The sequence below is a fragment of the Scatophagus argus genome, chromosome 2 (assembly GCF_020382885.2).
Source record: "Scatophagus argus isolate fScaArg1 chromosome 2, fScaArg1.pri, whole genome shotgun sequence".
Lineage (NCBI taxonomy): Eukaryota > Metazoa > Chordata > Actinopteri > Scatophagidae > Scatophagus > Scatophagus argus.
The window spans coordinates 20,283,944-20,305,504 of record NC_058494.1 but is presented as its reverse complement, the minus strand read 5'-3'; the positions used below and the strand labels follow the sequence as shown (position 1 = coordinate 20,305,504).

Genomic DNA, 21,561 nt, shown 5'->3' with positions numbered 1-21,561 from the left:
TTGTCTGACAAGGACAGGACAAATCATTTTGACTCTTTTGATAAAGAATTAAGAAGCATTAGCATCAGGCCAAAAAGAAAGTCTTTTCTCGACAAGCTTTTTTAAAAGGCTTTAAAATAAAACACAGTGGCTTTTATATCGTGCCAGAAGTAGCGCAAAGGCACTGGCAGTGCAGTTGGCAACAGGCAGCGAAACGACATGTGCAGTGCAATTTCAGTATTCTTTTTGGCACAGCATTGCGTCCGCATTTTCACCTGCTTAGAGAACCTCCTTTTGAAGGAACAAATAAGAACAGGCAAGTTTGTGGCTTGTTGGTTTAGCTTGAAGAGGCAAACACACAGAGTTTGCATTTGGACTTTGTTTTGGGAAAAATTGGTTCTATTTCTATTTATTCACCCAGTCATTTTTAACCCGGCTGATGAATCGAAATTGGTAAATGCTACCTTTTTATGAAATACCATTTAGCTTGCTCGAGTTTTAGAGTAAAAAGATTGTTTTGTCTGACACTCCTGAATGTCTGCTCCTTGTTATCCTTAGTCTTGGATTCAGTCAAAGTTATGCTATAAATATTTCATTAGAGTATGTATAAAATGCACGCAAAAACTGACCACTATGCATACAGAAGAATTTACTGTTATGGAACATGACTTACAGCCATGGTAGGATTCAACAAGCAGATGGTCAGTCATGTCTATTCACTGAGTCATCATGACTTTAGTAGACCAGAAGCTACCGTTAATAGGAGGTGAGATCTCTGAATACACACTGAGCATCTGCTCCGTCATTCATCCAAATTAATCTATGGTGTTTAAACGTAGGGGCCGTGTGGCACTCAAAGAATGTACCCTGCATATGTCCACGGAGCTGAGCATAACACCATTTACAAAGCCGCCGGCCGAGATGAAAACGATCCCTGGTGCTGTACAGTGAGATGAAATCTATTTGTGATCCTTCTACTGTATCCCAGATAGTTATAGTTATTTATATTTCTTGGAGCCTGTGTCACCATTCCAGTGTGATGGATTCCTGTGTAGTTTGGATTTACCCCTTTTAGGCCTGGTACTCCCAAGGGACCCCACATTTAGGTCAGGCACAAGAAAAATTGTTTTGGTGATATATGGAAGAAATATGCATGATTTTAGCCAAGTGAAATAGTCACTCCCATAAAATGCTTTTTATCTCCATCAGCAGCCATAAGTCTTTAAACCCTACCTAAATACTGATTAGAAATAATAAGCATTGGAGCTTTTTGTGCTTAATGTGCTGAAAATAAAAGCCAAGAGCGACTTTAAATTGTTTCAGCTATTCATAATCTGAGCCTCTATTTAATTTGCAAGAATATTTCAAACATCCAGCAAAATTAAGCTCAACGATGTGCAAATTTCACACCGAATAAATTCTAAGTGATAACTAAGACAGCTACAGTGTCACAGATCTAAACATCTAATTGTTGCTCTGTGAATCATTACAGCGAAATTTGGCTTAATTTGTAAAGCAGAAGTGCTGTGAATTTTTCTCAAATAGTAAAAATAAGAAGATGTGAGAATATATATTGAAGCATACTCAAGAGATGTTCTTTTGAAAAATGGCTGGGAGCAAAAGTTGGGGGCATGAAGACGGTGATCTGGTAAGCACAACCACTTCGGTATGAACATGCCTTACCATCCCGGCCGTCTTCAATTCAGTGATGCGCTGCAAGAGTAGTGGCACTTTTTTCTTCATGGGGAAAAATTAATCTTGAACATTGCACTAGGAGGAAAAAAGAGGTTTGGAGCAAACTGAAATGAAACTGAAATGAAAAATCTTCCTGTGTCAGAAGAGCTTAACTTCAGGCTAGTTTATAATCTTCGACTGTCTCAAAGTATGACTGCAGCAAGAATCAAGAATCTACTTACATAAGTTATTTGAGTGTACTCAGAAGTATATGGCAGTGCACAAGAAAGATTCTCAATTACCAATGAGAGTAATCAATCGTTTTCCACTTCAGCTATTGGCAGCACAATCAATACTCTACTCTAAGAACGATTTGCATCTTGAATGCACATTGTAGAGCAGCAAAAGCACAGTTGTAACTAGTAACATTTTAGTTAGGGCAGCAACGTGACATGCATTTTATTTTGGCTTTGTAACTTGTGATGTTGAACTCGAATTCAGGACAAATGGACTTCTCTTACAGTGGACACTTGCACAGGTGTGACTAATAAGCAATGATGACCAGTGAGGCAGCATGTGCTGTAAAAATGATGGATTATGAACATCATTAATGTTAATAGTCACCTCTGTACTTTCAGTGTCCAAATATCAAACTCCTTCTGGTTGTTTTTCTACACTTTGGATTAGGTGAGGTAAGAAATATTAAGGAATATACATGTTTATTTCAGGAAGCATTTGTAATGACACTTTGACTTGTCATAGCAGGAAGTTACAGGTACAGGTGTAACTAATAACATTAATGGTGTCTGTTCCTGTCATGCCAGGTACACACCAGGTCCCAGCAACTGAAATGCCTGAGTGGAATGAAGACATGATTAATGTTATTAGTTCCACCTGTGCGTTTCCTGTCATGACATGTCAAAACATCTGGACTATAGCGCTACCTAGCTCTTGTGTGGTTGGTTTGCTACAATTTCAATATCACTTTGCTTTTGCTATATTCGCTAATTTTTCTTTTTTTTTTTTTTTGGTTAAGTGCAATCCACAGTAAGCATTTATTTAATCTAGCTGAGATAAACTCTTCACGTCGAGGACACTTTGACTTTCCGTAGCAGGAAGTACGCAGGTGGAACTAATAACATTAATGGTGGCTCAGTTCCATTTAGGTGAGCCGATAAGTCAATCCCGTGCACAACACCGGGGTGCTGCAACTGAAATACATAAATGGAATGCAGACATTAATAACGTTTGTTACACTTGCGTTTGACTCTGTGAGAATGACTTAGATTTACATAAGCCTCTGGCAGGTGCTGAGCTCGGGGCGTATTCGATCAGCCTTCCCTGCTCCGAAGTCAGACACCATCTTTTTCTAATACGATTTCCATGGACTGTTGTGAGTGAGATTTTGTTTATGCCTGCATAAAACACTGGAATTGTACGTGTCTATCAGAGAGCTCTGGATGGAGCGGCTACAACCGCATGAACTTGTGGTGAGTCAGATGGTATAATAGCATCTTTTATCACTTGCAGGTAATCAAGGTCGGTGCTTGACTCTGGCTTCCCGTTAAGCCATCAAAGAGGGAAGTTGCAGGCTTGTCAGAACATGGCAACACTTCCTTGAAGACACCCCCACCCCTTCTAAAACACACACATTAACACACACACACACACAAAAGTGACCTCAAACCCACACACAAATGGATGGGTGAGGTTTGACAGGATTGACCTCTTCACCTCTGCCCTCTGTATTAGGAGTCTCTCCCCTCCAGTCCACTTACGCCGTCTCTCTCTGTCTGCAGACCTGAATGAGTGTGGGCTGAAGCCGAGGCCTTGTAAACACAGGTGCATGAACACTTATGGGAGTTACAAGTGCTACTGCCTCAACGGCTACATGCTGATGCCTGACGGGACCTGTGGAAGTGAGTCTGTCTCTCTCTCTGTCTCTCTCTCTCCTTCACACACACACACACACATCTCTGCTATTGTGCACACTGTTTGTATTGTTATCTGAAATGTGGATATTTTCATTCCTCATCTATTTTTTTCTCTCGTGTGTTTTTCCTAATCTCCCGTCTCCTGCTTTGTAGCCTTGGTGTGTACTGTGAAGCCTTCCTTCACTTCGCTATTCATTTGAATGCCTGCGCAAAGCAATGCTGAAGACTTATGCTCTCTATTATCATATATTTTTTCCCACTCGTGTGAATACCTCTGACAGCAGCCTCACAGGCCTTTGATGGACTGTTTTGATTAAAGCCCCGTGTTGATCTGCTTCATTATAGCAGTTCCAGTTTGAAGAACCCCTACGAAGAACCTTAAGAGGGCTCAAATGAAAAACGTGAAAGAAACACAATCTTTAGACCCTCAACTGAATGTGCAGTTCTTATTGGTTGCCTCAAGGTATTCGACAGAATGAGAGTCGGTGTCTGTACACGTCTCCCTGTAAATTCTGTTTCCCATCTGATAACTATTTTGTGCTCACTCGAGGATGGCGTGACTCTCGGTACTTCATTTTAATTACTTGTTTTTTTTTTCTTATCAGAAGAAAATTCATTTTCCTCCATTTTAAAGTCTGAATTGCTCATCACTTGAGGCAATCTCAAACTGTTCTTGGTGTTGTTGTGTGATGATAGCATGATGGCGTTAAACACCTTGCTGCTCTTCTTTTCTTCCCTGCTACTGCTTTGATCAATAGATTACTGTATCATTTAATCAGCCTGGTCTGCCTCAGTCATCAGACTGTACTCCAGGGTGCCTGCGGCAGGCTGAAATAGCGGCAGCAGTGGGAGCCTCACTTTTAATTTCCTTTTTAGGGTGTGAAGTTATTGAGAGGGGCTGAACAAAATCTGTTCCATTATATTATTATTTGGGAGGGTTTTGATCTGCCTGGCGTCGCTCAACAACAGAGGTGCCGTACACTGGCGCCTCGATAGGGCGGAGATGGATTACCAGTCTGTGGTTGTAGGATAGGATGAAAATAGGTGAGGGAGGACTGCGTGGGCAAAGGCGTGAGCGGAGAGCTACTGTGCAGCACAGGAATCTAATAACGGCAGCGCGTGTGTGCTGGTTCTGTTGCCTGCACCTCAGGGTCAACTCGGCTAATATCAGAAAAAGGCTGGACTCGCTGGCCTGAGGAGAAGAATAAAGTGTGGATGAGAGAAGAAGGAAAGAAAGCGAGAGTGAGAGCAGTTATAAACTTTTCTCTCCCTTGTTAATATGTTGTGTTTCCCTCAGACGCTCGCACTTGTGGCATGGCCAACTGCCAGTACGGCTGCGAGGTGCTGAAAGGAGAGGTCCGATGTCAGTGTCCGTCGCCGGGGCTGCAGCTGGCTCCGGATGGAAGAACATGTGTGGGTATGTCCCAGGCTTTATTTATATTTCACCACAGGCCTGACAGCTGAGCTTTCTCTGTTACCGCTCCCTTTCATGAGCAACTTGTGTAAAGCGCAAACAAGATTTGTGTTTTATTTATTTATTTATTTTCACATGTTTTTCTCAGCTTTCAAATTTGCAGAGTGATAATCAAATGCAACTTCCTTGGCAAAGCAAGAAAGAAAACTTGGCAGTTTAAAAAGAAAAAAAAAAAAAATCCAATTAGCGAACTCAAAAAACCTCTTCGCAAGCAAAGCTGAAATTCAGCCAAAAATATTTACCAATATGTTTTTGGCTTTGATCTAAGACCCCAGCAATTTAACAGCTCTCGTCAACCAAATGGTGACTTTATTTCCAATTACTTCCTCTGGTTTTCACAGCAGAAATGTGATCAGGGAGACCCCCCCACCCCCTCCCCTCCTCCTTCCATTTTGTGGCACGACTCCACAGATGGATAAGGGACCACCTGGGGCTGTTAACCTGTGTTGGGTTTAAATGCAGGCTGTTCCAGACTGGACTTTTCCACACTGCCTCGCAGACCCAATCAACTGTGGGCTGGCTAATGGTGGGCGGGTGGACGTCTAAAACAGCTCGGACATCAATCATGAAAAATGACGGAGGAGGGGAAGAAATGGTCGCCTGCCACAGGTGTTACAGGCAGTTTAATGGAATGTTTCCGGATCCCTCTGGAAGCCGCTGTTTTATGGAGAGTTTTATGGCGGGTTTCTAATCATATTTATGGAGGTGATTCCTTCTAGTAAGCGGAACCTCAGATGGGAGAGTCTGCATAAATGCAGAGCTTTCATTACGATCCTGTGAAATCAAATGTGTCAACACATTTCTGTTGTGGCTTTAAAAGTGTTCTGGGCCCATATTTGTCAAATTTCTAGGGATCACGCTTAAGAATGCTCTTAAGATCCAGCTGAGGCATGAGAAAATACTTTGCTGAGTGTGAAGAATAGGACTCTTTATTAGGCAACTTACTCTACTGTCACACTGCATTTCTGGCCTGCGCATAGTGGCTCTGTCTCCCATTCACTCCTGTTGAAGTATGTACTAAAGTCAGCTCCCACAGAGCAGGAACAGTCGATCTGAGACAAGAATTTATGGTACATCTGCCCCATTGTTGATTCATATTTCAAAGAATTCTTGCGACTTACTCAGTTATGTTTTTTTCAAGTTTCAAGAAAAAATATATTGTATTATATGTGTGGAATAGTTCCAGTACCACTTAAGGGATTAAATTAACATAAATGTTATATTGCCATAATATATAATAATATAATAAGGATGTGGGGTTAAATAATAACAACAAGAAAGAAAATGAAGCAGAAAATAAATTCTGCTGTCGGTAGACAAGATACATCAAATAAATCATGTAAACAGAAGAATTCAGTAACACACTGAAGAATGGAAAGAGCAACCAAATCAAAATCAATACCAGCTTTATATTTGTTGTTTGAACCTCTGATTTAAATAAAAAAAAAAGAAAGAAAGAAAGAAAGAAAAAGGGCAGCGGTGCTACATTCTTTCAAACATGCCTCAGAAGGTGAGCAACTTGAGAAACACAGGCCCTGATTTTTAACTAAATCTTTTGGTTAACTGGATTTATGGTTCCATGTTAACTTTAGTCTACTGCTATTGTATGTGTCCATAATGTGTGTGTACTGAAAATGGATTAAGGCAGAAATCCCTTAAGAGAAATGTCTGATCCTCTACAGGGAAGTATCGACTGTGTTTGCACCGTGGCAGAACTGCCACACAACAGTCTAATTAATGACAAAGTGTATTGATGTTTATACACTGTTGCATAAGTCTGGTCTGGTAGGAGACAGCTTCATGTATCAGAGAAGTTGTCAAGTAAAACACAATGGCTGAGCTTAATATTGGCCGTATAGTGAATATGAGCTTGAATTTGATGGTTAAAGAGCTGCTGCTCTGTCTTATAAACATTCATAAAAAACCAAACATTAGTTAGCAACATCATATTTTGTGCATAAAGAAGTAATGACTGTATTTATGTGTGCATGTTTTTGTTATGAGAAACATGATAATTCACCCCCATCGTGTCCTGGTAGCTGAATAATTCATCTGGTGGCCATTAAAGCTGCAGTTTGGGATTAAGTGCCTTGCTGATGAGCACTCCAGCAGCAGTTGTTAAGGGAAGAGAGAGAGAGAGCTCTGCCCTCTTAATTCACTTTCTTGTTCTCCCAGCTGGTCCAGGTGTTTCTGTGTTCTTGAGGTCGTTTTAAACAACAGTCCCTGTGGCACGACGGTGCCTCAGCTGCATTATGCAGCAAATAAATTAATGATTTTAAGGCAAATGCTTTGAGCCTCTCTGTGTCTAAATATTAATGCCCACATGCCTGCGAAGGTGATCAACAGAGACACTTAGAATAGGTCTTTAAATAATGAAACAAGGTAGTGTGCATTGTATTCTGCTCACTGAACAGAATATATAATGTGCTTTGTTCATAAATGAATAATAACCATGGAAGGTGAAAAAAGTTCTTTGGTATGCATAGAAATGTTTGTTTAGTTTTGGATTAAGTCGCCTTTTTAACCTTGAAGGTTTCTACTTTGTTGTGTTATTTTGAAAGCATGCTATATGTGACCGACTCTAAAAGCAACATTTTAGTGAAAAATGCTGAATACATTATGTCTTAATTTGAATATTTTTTTACTGTGAGGTAACCTGTGGTTTTGTTTTGAATTTTTTTTTTTTTTTGTGCTCTTATTGCAGATGTGGATGAGTGTGCAGCAGGAATAGCAGTGTGTCCCAGGTTCAGGAAATGCATCAACACCTTTGGTAGCTACATCTGCAAGTGCCACGAAGGCTTTGACCTACAATACATCAACGGGAAATACCAGTGCATAGGTACCATCACCAGGTCTTGTACAGATAAAATTCACCATCGGCCATCGATGTGCTGAGACTTTTTGACTCATATAAAAGTTATTTTTAAAAATTCAGGTGCTGTTTTTTTTTTAAGACACATCGGGAGCAGGTGGAAAGTACGGCATTCACGCACACATACCAAAAATACACTTTAAAGGATGGGCTCTTAAAACAATATTCTAGTGCTGCTATGCGCATTGCAACAGTTTTTGTTCTCTCGTCCCTCCTGGTCATACTGGAAATTAAGAGATAAAATGTAAGTGATGGGGAACAACATCCACAAAAAATATGTATTTCAGTTTATCTCTATCACAGATAAATCAATTGCTTATCTTCCAAAGTTACAGATTTTTTCATACAAAATTCCTTCTTTTCTTACTGTTTTCTGTTTGTGGTTCTGCAAAGAAACCCTGTCACAGAGGGATTTATGCACCAAAGGGTTAGATGAAACCAGCGGTATTAAAGTAATTCAAATCAGGTCTACCCTTGACATGCTGCAACATTAAAATGCTGCTTTTCTATTAATGCACTGGTAATCTAATAATCTGAACAGTAATATAATGCACTGGAAGGAGCAATTGCATGAGTACTTCATTTTTGTATATTTTAGTAGTAGATTTTAGTTCATATTTAATTCTAATCAAGTGAAATTTTAATGTAGAACTTTCTTTTTGTACTGGAGTACTTTTCCTCAGAGACACTGCGATGTTTACTCCTTTTCAGGCACCGGTGAGAACTACTTTTAGGACGCTGATCCTACTGTAACTACATCTGCACAGTAATCAAGAATGGCATCACATTCAAATATAACTATGATTAAGATGCTGAAAATGGATTTAAAATCAAGATAGATAAATAAAAAAAAAGACACTGAGTCTGTCCCATGAAAGAAGATTATTGATTCCATTCTTTCACATTTGCAAAGCAGTTGAAGGGGAAACAAAGAAACTACATAATAAAGGAGGAACTGAAACCACTTCAGAGTACTTAAGATTTAATGAACTATCACCAAACCACCGTGAAACTAATCCAAACTGCTGTTTTTACTTCATGTTATTGAACTTTGACTCAGCAATGTACCTTATGAACACCAGCCTAAACTTTCTCATCAACGCTCTGTATGAATCCACATGGTTTCTGCAACCCTGAAGAGTCTTTTCATCTCCAATATTTATGCATTAATTCATTTTTTTAGAAAATTTTTTTTTTTAAAAAAAAGATGGTTCATAGTTAGCTTGGCTTTTGTCGCTAAAATACTCCAGAGACCTCTCATAATGATTTTGCTCTCACATTCATAGAGGGATCAATGTGATTCACTTAAATGTTTTCACTAACAGTAAATATGACATCAATTTTGAGCCCTACTTGAAGAGGATGTGAAGCAATGAGCCTTTGATATTCCACTGTTGTGTCTGAAGCCTTTTACACTCAGGCGCTGAATGTTGTTATGTTTCCATTATCTTTCAGATGTGGATGAGTGCTCTTTAGGTCAGAGCCACTGCAGCAGCTTCGCCACCTGCTACAACACGCCGGGCTCGTACAAGTGCAAATGCAAAGACGGCTACAGGGGGATGGGCCACGACTGCAAGCGTAAGACTTGAGAACAAAACCCTGACCCCGATGCACACTTTTGCAAAGAGGAATGGGGCCTCATTTTTTTTTTGGGTTTTCTTTGTCTGTTTTTTTTTTTTTTTTTTTTTAAAAAAAGGTAGGAAAGCAAGAGGGAGGGAGTACCAGCCTTGCAAGTACAAAGTTGGGAGTGAAATTCCTTTCTTTGTAACGGCTGTCAGTCATGACTTATCACCCTTATCCCTCATCACGTGTGCTTAGAGTGAGCCTCTACTCCATTTTTTTGACGTCTCACCATTTTAATCAAAAAATAGGATCATCATCATTAGTGGTGAAATATGTTTGTTTTGTTTTTTTTTTCCCGGTAGTTTTGCTTGCTGACACACAGTTCATTAGTCGGCGTCCAGCTCCGTGGACAAAAAGTCATTTATTCTCCACAGTTATTTAATCATCTAAAAAGACACAACTGGTGTAACAGTCCATAGAGCAGAGAGGAAGCCTCCTGGCATAGCACACTGCTAATACTTCACCCTGACACCTGCCCAGGGGGGCTGTGAGCCACGAGTGTTCTGGGAGTTGAGTTGCAATATCCTATTTGTGTCTCACATATCAAAGTTGTCTGCAACCTGAGAAGGCAATAACTGAGTTCAAACCACTTGCCTTTGTCCACTCCCATTTCTCACTCATGAAACCCTCATGAATCCCCACCAGCACCCCATCACCCCATCTCCGTCTCTGCTCCTGGCGTGAAGAATGTGTTCAGGAACAAAGCAAAAGGAGGTGTAGCTTTGATGACATCAGCAGGGTGAGGGTGATCTCCCGGGCACAGGAGCTTGTTTGAGTGCTCAGATCATTCTGCGCACACAGAGCAGCTTTAGCCTGGTGCTGCGAGGCCCCTGGCTAAGAGCACACAAAGAATTACTGATCAGGCCAAGCACATGAACAGATAAAAAGCCATCCTCAGAAAGCAATATTGATTTCACAAAAGAAGAAATTCGCTGAACGTGTGGTGTCCTTGTGGGTTAGTCTGTGAAGCTACATGTCACGTAACTATAGTCCCTCTTTCTCTTCTTTAGCACTGCCATTGGGGAAAATATGTTAGGAATTGATAAGCGTCCCAGTGTGAATGAAAGTGTGCTGATATTATGGACCTCTCTTGTACGTTTAAGCTTCAGTGAGATTTGTAATACCCAATTTGTTTTTGGATGCTAACATTTAATTAATAGATATCAGGAGAAGTCTCAGTAGATGAAAGAAAGCCCTTCTCTGCAAAAGTCAGGCTAATCATCGCAGTTAGTCTGCACTTCTATGCCTCATTAACTCTTAAGTACTCATATTTTAGTGCTCCATCTGCATTCTCTTATTATTTCAGCCATTCCTAAGGTGGTTATTGACCCCCCGAGACCAGGCAAACTACCTTCAAATCACCACAACCACATCCCTGACATGGACCAGAAGAGGATGACCACCACAATCCTTCCACCAGTGACTCAAAGGAGAATCTACCCCATTATTCCCAAATCAACAACCGCCACCATGACTACGACACGCAGGACAACCAAAGCCCCTCTGCCCCCGAGGAGGGTCACTCCTCCTCCACACAAGCCAGCTGTTCCTACCTGGAAGCCATTTGTCCCAACCAGGAAGCCACCAGTACCCACACGCAAGCCCTACGTCCCACCAAGACCAGTGAATCCCACCAGACTCCCCCCGCCGCCACCACCGGTCACACCAGTAGACAACACCATCCAGAAGGAGGTCACCAAACAGAGAGGGGATGTCCACAGTAAGAATTTGCTTTTCATTTTTTTTCTCTTTTATATTTGTACACAGCTGAGGTTTGGAAGTTTTTTAGACTTTTTACAACTAAAATGCTCACAGAATTTCCTTATCTGGTAAGTTTGAGGTTGATCCACAAACGTATTGGAAGAGTTTGATTTGCGAATGGGAAATAGCATCTTTTCAAATCATTTTGTGATCTCAGGACTTCAGGACATGGATGATGCCATGGAGCCATTTTAGTAGATAATGACAAAATATTCATTTCTGGGGGAAGTGTGCCCAAGCTCTTTTCTTTGAAAGAATATAACTAACTCCTAATGGTGCAAAAAACAAACACCTTTTGTCCTTTTGTACGTATTGTGTTGGGCAGCCCTGCTTTAATCCATCATTGGTGTATTCAGTCTCATCTCATAAACTTTGGCGTTTATTTGGAGTCATGTTTCTGGCCACCTGACAAAAATAAGTCATCTTTTTTGCTCTGTTTGTATCTGGCCCTTTAGCTGCTGAAGGTTCCTCTGTGTTCAGCAGCTAGACGATAACTCTGACTGTGATTTGTCCTGAGCAGGTAGTGTATGGTGGGTTTTAGAGCCTTTTCACTGAAAACAGCTGCCGTGTCTGGAGTTGATGAGAGCAGCGAGAGTTAACCTATCAACAGGAAAGTTGGGCTTAGAAACCAAAACAATGAGCTGAAAGGTGCTAAAAGCTCCAGAGCTGAGTGATGATTCTCTATGGATCAATGGAAACACACATTAATGTGTTACATTAGCAGATTCTAACCTCTGATCTCTGCTTTTTCTGTCAAATAGGGAGGTGAATCTTTTGTCTACTTTCGGCTCCCAGATTTTGGCACTTATATGTCTAACAGTTCATCATCCGCAGCTCCCCGACAAGTTTCCGCTGACCAAACTGGAGCCAATTTGCATATTTCTTCATTTGAATCATGAAACTTTGTCACAAACGTGACGTTTTTGAAGGAATTGGGAGTGATGTTTACTTGGCAGATGATGGGTATTATCATATTAATCTTTTATTCAAACACATGAATGTGTGGATTTGACAGCTGACAGTCTGTTTCCCATGTGTATGCAGTTCATCTGCTATATAACCACATGACAGATTATAGCCTAAATATCTGGAAAGAAATATTAAGATTACTGTAAACTTGTGAAACTGGATGAAATCAAAGATATCAGATTCAATATATATGTCAATGGGAGCACTTCGCAAGTAGTTTTCTTGCTGTAACGCTTAATCCTCTCAAGGGGATAAATCCACCCTCATATTACAGTATGATACACAGATAGTAGAGAAATAATGCCAAAAGATGACAAATTAGACTCACTAATTTCAGCGTTAAAGTAAGAATATTTTCCTTTCAAGGTGATTATGATTTTGGCTCCTGTTAACAAAAGCAAGCTGCTGCTCTGCCAGGCTGTTGTTTATCCACATGTCACTCCACTGTTTCTGCCAAGCAAGGATCCTTGACACCAATTACACTGAAACCGCATTATCAGTCTCTGTATTAATTAGATGTTCTCAATCAAAACCAAATAACAGAATTCAATTTAAAATACTGTGGCGGTGAGAGACGGCTGAGATTGTTTCCTTTTTTTTTTCTAACAAAGAAGGAAATCACAATCACGCTGCTTTCTTCTCACAGCGTTAAACACAAGCACCTTTTTATAATGGTGAATTGCTCCCTAATGACATAGTCCTTGTTCCAACTGACTTGTTAAACCTAAAATATTCAGTTCAGGTCCAAAGTCGCTTGAACTAATAGATAATTTGTCTGCAGCTATACACTTTTTATTACAGTAATTAAAGGATCAGGTTTTTCACATTCTCAACTAATCCCAAGTATTGATGTGTATCCAAAGCCTAAAATAGTTTCTTCTTCCATTTTAGTCCAAAAACTATACACAACAGTGAGTCACCATATTAGACTGTGAGAGACAACAGTTCCATTAATCTTCATTGTATTAAGGTTGGGATTAAAGTTTCAGAGTGGAATATGTCAAAACCTGGAAAGACATAACTCAAACATAGAGGACAAGAGTTCAGTGATAAAATAAGTTCTTTTGTAGTCTGACTGAACTGTAGAGCATTATTCCTGCATGAGGAGCTCAAACACATGGATATGTTTTGATGCCATAAACACAAAAGCATCAAATACATGTTACTCCACGACTAGAGACAGTCCCCAGTGGTTTAAGGACATTACATGGTTACATGGTCATCAAAATTGAATGGTATACTTTTGATCTGTTTTTTTTTTTTTGAGATCTACTCTTTAATATTAAATAATATTACTTTAAAAGGCTGAGAAGCACAGACAGGATAGGGTTGACAATAAGAAAAATATAGAATAATGTCAGCTTTATTTTTTGCACTACTCAAATTTTACTTTTTTTTCTAATTATAGTTCTAATTACTTACAACAAACAGATTAATCAAGAATTTCACAAAAATCTCTAGTTTTGTAAATTTCTAAATTATGATCCACAGCCATATGGAAAAAAAAAACAGCATAAGGTGAAACTTGGTATCTTAAGTCCAGATGCACTAGTAAATATAAACTGAACTCAAATTTAAAATAGGTAGCGTTTCACTTATGTAATTTTTGTCATCGAAATGTTTACCAAACTTAACATTAAGCTCCTTTGACATAAAAATGTTTGGTGAGATGCAACAGAGTAAGTACAGCATACTAGTCACCTTGCCAGATGGCGTCACATAATTAGAAAATGGAAAGAGGGAAGAGAAGATTACATTAACACCTGTCTGCACTGCTTGTGGGAGACATCAGTCTAATAGTTTGCACCACGGCAGAGCAGCTCTAGGAATCAGGACTTCCTAAAAATGGTGTGAATAGGATGAGAGAGGGAGGGAGGAGAGACAGCACTGAGTGATTATCCAAAATAATTAGACGGAAATAGGAATCATTTGAATAAGAGCCTTGTGGCATGAAGAACACCACAGCTGTGCCTCAAGTGCAGGTGTGTACTGGAGCTCAGAGCAATTTCTAGAGCTTTTTAGTTTCCTTTCAGTCAGGACTCGTACAATCAACATTATGGTCTGCATTCAGGGACAATCTTGGACTATTTTATTTTAGGTTCAGGAATAGTAAAAGGAAAAGTTCAATATTTTGGGTAATGTACTAATTTAGTTTCCTACCAATAATTAAATAAAAAGAATGACACTACTCTTGTGTCTGTGTTTAAAGGATGTTATATGGACAAAAGTATCGGGACACACATCTTTATTATTGAATGCAGGTGTAATATGAGGCTGTTTTTCAGGGCTTGTGTTGGACCCCTTACTTCCAGTGAAGGGAAATCTTAATGCTTCTGCATACCAAGACATTTTGGACAATGCTGTGCTTCCAACTTTGTGACAACAGTTTGGGGAAGGTCCTTTTCTATTCCAGCATGACTGAGCCCCAGTGCACAAAGCAAAGCTCCATAAAGACATGGTTGGATGAGTTTGGTGTGGAGGAGAACTTGACTGGACCTCGCAGAGTCCTGACCTCAACTCCATCCAACACATTTGGGATGAACTGGAACAGAGATTGTGAGCCAGACCTTTTAGTCCAACATCAGTGTCTGACCTCACAAATGCTCTGCTGTATGAATAGACAAAAATTCCCATAGAAACCCCTCGACATCTTGTGGAAAGCCTTCCCTGAAGAGTGGAAGCTGTTACAGGTGCAAATGAAATCATTTAGAATGCATAGACATTAAAGTCTCTGTTGGTGTAAAGGTCATGTGTCCAAATACTTTTGTCCATATAGTGTATGAATCTGGAGGTGAGTAGCCCCCTTTTCTTAGCACGGGTAACTTTACTCTCCCCAAAGTTCAAAATGTGTTGCCAGCACTTCTAAAGCTCACTGTTTAGCTCTATGTTTTCAATAAGTACAGAAAAACAAATGTAAAAAAGACAGTTTATAGCAGTTACTTACTGTTTTTTTTTTTGTTGTTGTTGTTCTGTTTTTGTTGACAGACAACAGCTTGTCTATCTATTCATCACATCTGTGTAGCATTTGCAGGAAGCTCCAGGAAGCCACTACTCCAGCTTAATAATAGTTACAGCATGCAACTGCCTGTAGAGCCACAAATTGGCGTTTTTAGATTTCTGTATGTGTACATATTAAAGACATGGTGCTTATTAGTGAGGTTTAGCGCCGTAAGTAAGTAACTTTGCAAAGAGCTAGGCTCGCTGTCTCCCCCTGCTTCCAGTCTTAGACATGAGACTGGTGTCTTCTCGTATTTCTTCTGACCTCCCAGATATTTGGATGACAGGAACCACACAAGGCGGTTAAACAGCATGGGTGACTGGTGGAGCAACATTTAATTTGAGACCTTTCAACATAGTTGATGAACAAAATAGAAAACAGTGTCCTGTTTGTTTGTTTTTGGATCATCCACAGAACTTGCTGTGAAAAGTTTTCATTTGAACTACTTTCTACCTGGACAGATCATACAAACAACATCAACAAACTAGGACATTGAAAGACTGGAAAGACACTCAGTTGTTGGCGGCGTCATTCCTTAAAAGCACAGACACGAACAAACACAGACACACGCAGGCAAGCCTGGATGCCTGGGATTGCTCGAGAGCCTGGCATGAGCGTGACCTCCCCACTCTCAGATTCCTCCGACTCTCAGACTACATCGCAGTACACCAAGTGGTCGTGACCCAGCATGTGGATGAGCCCCTTCGGTGCGCAGGTTGACTGGAGGGGTTCATGTGCAGGTTACAGTGAATTCATGGAATAGGTGCAAGAATCATCCTGGGATGTTTGGAATCATTTTATTGATAGTTTGCCACATTATATCCTACTGACTTTAGCCCATTATCGCTAATTTGCCTTGAGTGGCATTACAGTCTCTATAGCATAAAAACACCCTTTGACCTTAGACTCTCGATTCAGATTAGGAAAATTTTCCTCTATATGTCAATGCATTACATACTGAAGGTGTGAAATCAAGATCTGACACTGTTCTTAATGAAGAATCTCTCCATGAAGGCTTTTTAACACCAGTATAGATAGCTGTCATTCTAACTGATTAAACATGCTCAAACATCTTTTGCTTCAAAAAGGCTTGTCACTCACTTGTCAGTTGACCTTTAATAAGACGGCTTGGCTCAGATTATTTCGGGCAGTGTGACCCCATTGGAAAAGGAAAGAGGCTATTTCAGGACTGGCTGTGTGTGTGTATGTACTATAGCTCCAGGTTTTGTAGCAGCAACATTTGCCCAGATGTTGCATCAGATGAAACGTGGCCCTTTTCATCATTACGATTCACATTTGACTTGTGGTGTTTCTACAGGTTTTCTCAGGTACTGTGGGCAGTCTCTGTGGCCATCAGCACAGTGCTGTTAAAGGCGCTTGGCTCTAGATATGCAGGCACTAAACCATGACATTTATTCATCCTTGTGTTGTCCATGTAGAGTAATGAAACAAAGGCTGACAATAACCACAAGCGGGGATGCCAGTGAGCAAACATAATACCTTTGTTAATCCTCTATCTAAACCTGCGTCTTTCACCTATCTCCTCAGTCCCTCGGAACCACGACCACAACACCGTCCTCGACTTTGACATTGAGCTCGGCAACACGGCGGATGAAGCCAAGGACGACCCAGGTAAACACAACACATCTGACAGAGAGACAATCGGCCACAGCCCTGCACAAAGCACAGCAGAGCTCAAATGATGACGGACGAGGCACATTTGCCACGAGCAAAATAAAACTGACAATCAACTTCGCTGCCGAGGCGAAGATATAATAGTGACCAGATGTGTTTTGATAGGCCTTTCACCAGGAGGTGACACATGACATCTGGCTGTATCCTTTTAAATAATGGCTCACAGCCCAGAACATGCCAGACTCCCCCCCCCTTTCACATTATGCTTGCTTGATTACTTGACTGCTTGAATGATTAATTGATCATTTTTAGGTAGATGAGTGTTCTGCTCTTGAGCCCCCATAGTTCCTGCTGAAGAGTTCCTATAACAAACATGGGGAAAAAAGCTTTTGTGAAGAGACAGCACTTTATCTGTCATATTTGTTTGAAGTGATTTATTGGCGTCAGTGCTACGCAGATTAAATCGCCTAATGATTTAGTTACGTGTTTATTTTGGTTCACAGTGCATCATTTGCTATGCAGTGTCAAGAGAGAAGGCGTTTTCATTGGCTCAGAAAATGAACTGAGAAGTGCTTTTCAGAAACCCTATTTCAGGGACAAAATGATGGATGTTATTCTTATCTTCGAACCAATTTGGACAGCAGTACGTGGATGATACCGCAGCTGCTTTTCCTGAATTCCCCTAATATTATTGTCTTGGCATCATTGCCAGGAAAGAAATCGTCACTCACTGAATGTTATGACTATCTGCTGTAACTGTAATCTGTTTTATAATGATGCGGGGTATGCACACAATAGGCTATATGTGTGTGCATGCACTCACACGGACACGCACGTTAGTATCAGCAACTCGTACAAATATATGTGATTTTCTTTTAGATGACTGCATTTCCACTTGCCATTCATGCAGCTCCTTTTCCACTTGATTATTCCTTAATGCATCAGCTCTCTTCAGAGATTACAACAAATGTTTACACTTTTCGTGGCATCGTCACGTGCATGAGAAGGTGCTTCAGCAGCCCTCTCGCTCCTATAGTTGGAGGCACTCAGCAGGGTTCCTGTGAAGTATTGCCAAGAGCAGAGCAGAGTGAAACCTTTTTTGCGGGTGCATACGTCCTCACCTCCTCTAAAAAGTGTGTTTTATTCTCTCCAGAGTCGGGGTATCTGAGCTGCTCCTTTGATGACGGTCTTTGTGGATGGATCAGAGACAAAGACGGAGACTTGCACTGGGAGACGACGCCCGATCCGTCAGGTAATTGAACGGCAGAGGTCATTTATTCCCACTCACACACTCGATTAAGGAAAATTGTTTATTTTATTGTCACTAAATCGAAATGAGAAAAGCTGTGTTCCTTCAGACACACACACCTATGCAAACACACCCTCAGAGTCAGACAATCTAAGCAGCTCAATTCTGTTCTACTCAATTACGGGTCAAGATGAAAATGACTTAAGGGAAGAGGAAGTCTTTTCTGCAGATTAGTGCTTTGCTCTACAAAGCGATGCAAATGAGAAGTGGATTACTAGACCCGTCAGTGATACCTGTGGCTTGCATTAAATGGGAACACGACACTGTTTTTGTTGGGGTTCAGACGAGGAGAACATGTGATGAATTATGTTGAGAGGACTCAGTAGATGGGTTTCTGAAGACTAAACAGTGCAGCACACTGGCACTGTTTAAGCAATGCTAACTACTTCTGGCTTTTTGTGCCAACTGGCTTACTTTTGCCGTTACTAGTGCATTTCCAGACATTCAGACTCAGTTTCATTTTAGCCAAGTCTGGGCTCATTCATTAGAGAAAATAAAGATTTTTGCCCAGACTTTTATTTTCCCAAAATCATTTACAGTATATCATAAACAAAGCCCTGACTAAGAGTAAATCCATTTAAAATGCAACATTTCAGTGTCCAGTAGTCTGTACTGAATATATTCAATCAGAACATCTGTGACTTATATGGATATGTGTGTCTCCACCTGTACATGGCTTTTACTTTATTTTCACTGTGTTATGAAGCATTTAACTACTTACAGGCAATCACTTTAAGTCCTTTTGATAGACAGCCACTGGCAAACACCGAGTGCTGTTAGAGGATTGCTACAGATTTTGAGGGGGTCCATAACATATGCAGAAAGCCTTCGTGGCTTAAAGATTCATATCACGCCCCATGTGGTTAACACCAGCTCTACGTGGATCTGCTCGATAAGCAAAATACATCACCATTAACCAGCTATTGCCCAGAAGCACTTTCAACTTTAAAATTTTAAAACTATCACTATCACCAACTAATTTAAAAATTAATAAAAGAAAAAAAAAACTTTGCCACTGGCAACTGGAAACATAAGTGGGTCAAATCTTTTTCAGTTTTTTTTCATAGTTTCTCTTCTACAAATTTACACTTGACTGTCAGGGTGGAATCTTTTTATGTGTGCTTGGACAGACAGACCTACATTTTAAAGGGTCAGTTCACCCAAATTACCCAAAGAAACATATTTTCATACACTACAGTTGTAATAAGCCATACTTCTTAGTTAGGCTTAAATGTCAGTTTTGTGTGAACCCAACTATAGTGAGGTGAATTCTGTTGCTCAAAACATTACTAAATGACATTTGGAAGTTCGCAGTGCATTTTTAATAGACCCACATCAACTTCACCTTCCAGAATCAATGTTCTATTGACTCAGGGCGAGAGGCTCAAGCCAGAGTGTCAACATTTTGCATGGGGACTGTTTCTGAAGTAATGCTGAAAAAAACTGTTCACGGTGAGGAATGTCAATTATCCAAAGCAAAGCAGGATATTATTTCAAGGATTCAAGGAACTTTATTGTCATACCAGCTCACATTCACGTTTATGGTACAAAATTAGGACTCAGGACCCGGGAGCAGTAAGTGACTATAAAAATATAAAAATATAAAGTACGAATAGAAATTTCTGGAGAGTTGCTGTTCAGTTATTCAAATATTATTTTTTTTCAATGCTGTACAAGTTAAACTCCACCTTCTACTGAGGTGGGGGCAAAAAATTTTTAAATGCAGACATCCCACCATAACAAATAAAAATAATAACAAAAATCTATCTATCTATCTGTGATGTCTGTTACTTCCGCAGGCGGACGATACCTCACCATTCCCGAGGTAGGCAACAAGAGGACTGGACGAGGGGCACGGCTGGTCCTCCCACTCACCCCACCCTGGAACGACGGAAATCTGTGCCTGTCGTTCCGGCACAAGCTCGCAGGCCACCACGTGGGCATGCTGCAAGTGTTTGTGAAGAAGGGAAAGCAGTACAGTCCAGCAGTCTGGGGCCGGACAGGTGGGAACGGCTGGAGGCACACCCAAATCACATTATGGGGCACAGGCCTGGAAAGTGTAAGTATAACAACAAACATGTCAAAGAGGTTCGTTCATAGTGTCGCTATTTCTACAGATATTTCAGACAGCGGTGAAGAGGAATGTTTGTACTCCTGTTCATAAAAAATAAATCAGAGCAGCAGTCATTTCAAAAGCAGCATTTTGAAACAGCTGAACTTTATATATATATAAAAAAGTAAGATTGGCGTCTCGTTAAGAGTAGAAGCACATTCATTTCTCTTTCATCATGGAGCTGCGTATAGCGGTTGTTCCTCATTTGTAGTACCTCAGTGTGCACGCTGCTGCTGTTCACCAGGTGATCCTGAAGGGGGAGCGTGGGCGAGGCAGGATCGGCGAGATGGCTGTGGACGACATCACCCTGACGAAAGGCTCCTGCACAGAGGAGCACAATCTGAGAAGACTGTGACTGACAGAACACAGAAAGGCAGAAGGGAAACAAGAGGGAAAATCATCTCAAAGAGAACTGACTCTGTTGTGACAACCCCTCACTCTGCCTGGGCTCTCACTGATCCCGTCCCATCCCTCCCAGCCACCCTGCGAACAATAACCAAAAAATTGTGCATCTGCAGAACAGAGGGTTTCTCTTTCTCGACTGTCCATGAATAAAAAGAGACTGAATGTAATGTCATGGGCGAATCCAGCGGCACATCCTCATCTCCTCAGCCCCCCTCTCACTCCATCATCTTGTTACTCTGAACCCTGCATGTACCTACTTACCATGGAAATGCCCCCCCAGCTAACACAGCCCTGGCAGCCTTCCAGCCACTCACCCCTGAGAGGTCCACATTCACTTCATTTCTCCCTGGGGAGAGGATCGTTCCCTCACTTGTGAGTCTGCTTTTACCTTGCTTTGATCCCTTAACATCAAACCGTTACTTTTCATTTGCCTGATGTTAAAACGTGTGGCTGGAGGTGCTTTTTTGTGACTGATCAGCAAAATACTAGAGATGGTATACATTTCTTTGAGGGATAGAGATTTTAAAAAGAGCATAAAAGACAAATTGTATTTGTCACAGTTTCTTTCAAGTCCAATCCAAATCTGACAAAGATTCAAATTGCAAAACCAACTAGTGAGTCAATTTAGCCTTGCTTATGTTGGTCCAATCTTGAGTTTTGACAGAAACCGTGCAGCTTTTCTTTTGTTGTTTCAGTATTTCAGTGATATGTTTGGTAGAGGATGGTTTAAAAATTTAGCACCTTTTCTACCCTGATCTTTTATTGAAGCCTCCAAAAGTTGTTTAAACACTCATGTTTTTCAGATACTTGAAATG

At 40.7% G+C, this 21,561-nt stretch overlaps 1 protein-coding gene across 6 annotated transcripts in view; it reads left to right on the top strand.

The window, feature by feature from the left end:
- npnta (nephronectin a) overlaps positions 1-20,727 on the top strand; it is a 48,818-nt gene extending 28,091 nt beyond the window's left edge. For all 6 annotated transcript variants that reach the window (XM_046416927.1, XM_046416942.1, XM_046416960.1 and 3 more), the window contains 9 exons: positions 3,453-3,572; positions 4,885-5,004; positions 7,766-7,900; positions 9,389-9,511; positions 10,863-11,276; positions 16,833-16,916; positions 18,073-18,171; positions 20,028-20,287; positions 20,586-20,727. In XM_046416927.1, the coding sequence (XP_046272883.1) occupies positions 3,453-3,572; positions 4,885-5,004; positions 7,766-7,900; positions 9,389-9,511; positions 10,863-11,276; positions 16,833-16,916; positions 18,073-18,171; positions 20,028-20,287; positions 20,586-20,696 (1,466 nt within the window). In that variant the 3' untranslated portion in view covers positions 20,697-20,727. The remainder of the gene's footprint in view (positions 1-3,452; positions 3,573-4,884; positions 5,005-7,765; positions 7,901-9,388; positions 9,512-10,862; positions 11,277-16,832; positions 16,917-18,072; positions 18,172-20,027; positions 20,288-20,585) is intronic.
- Positions 20,728-21,561: the final 834 nt, after the last annotated feature.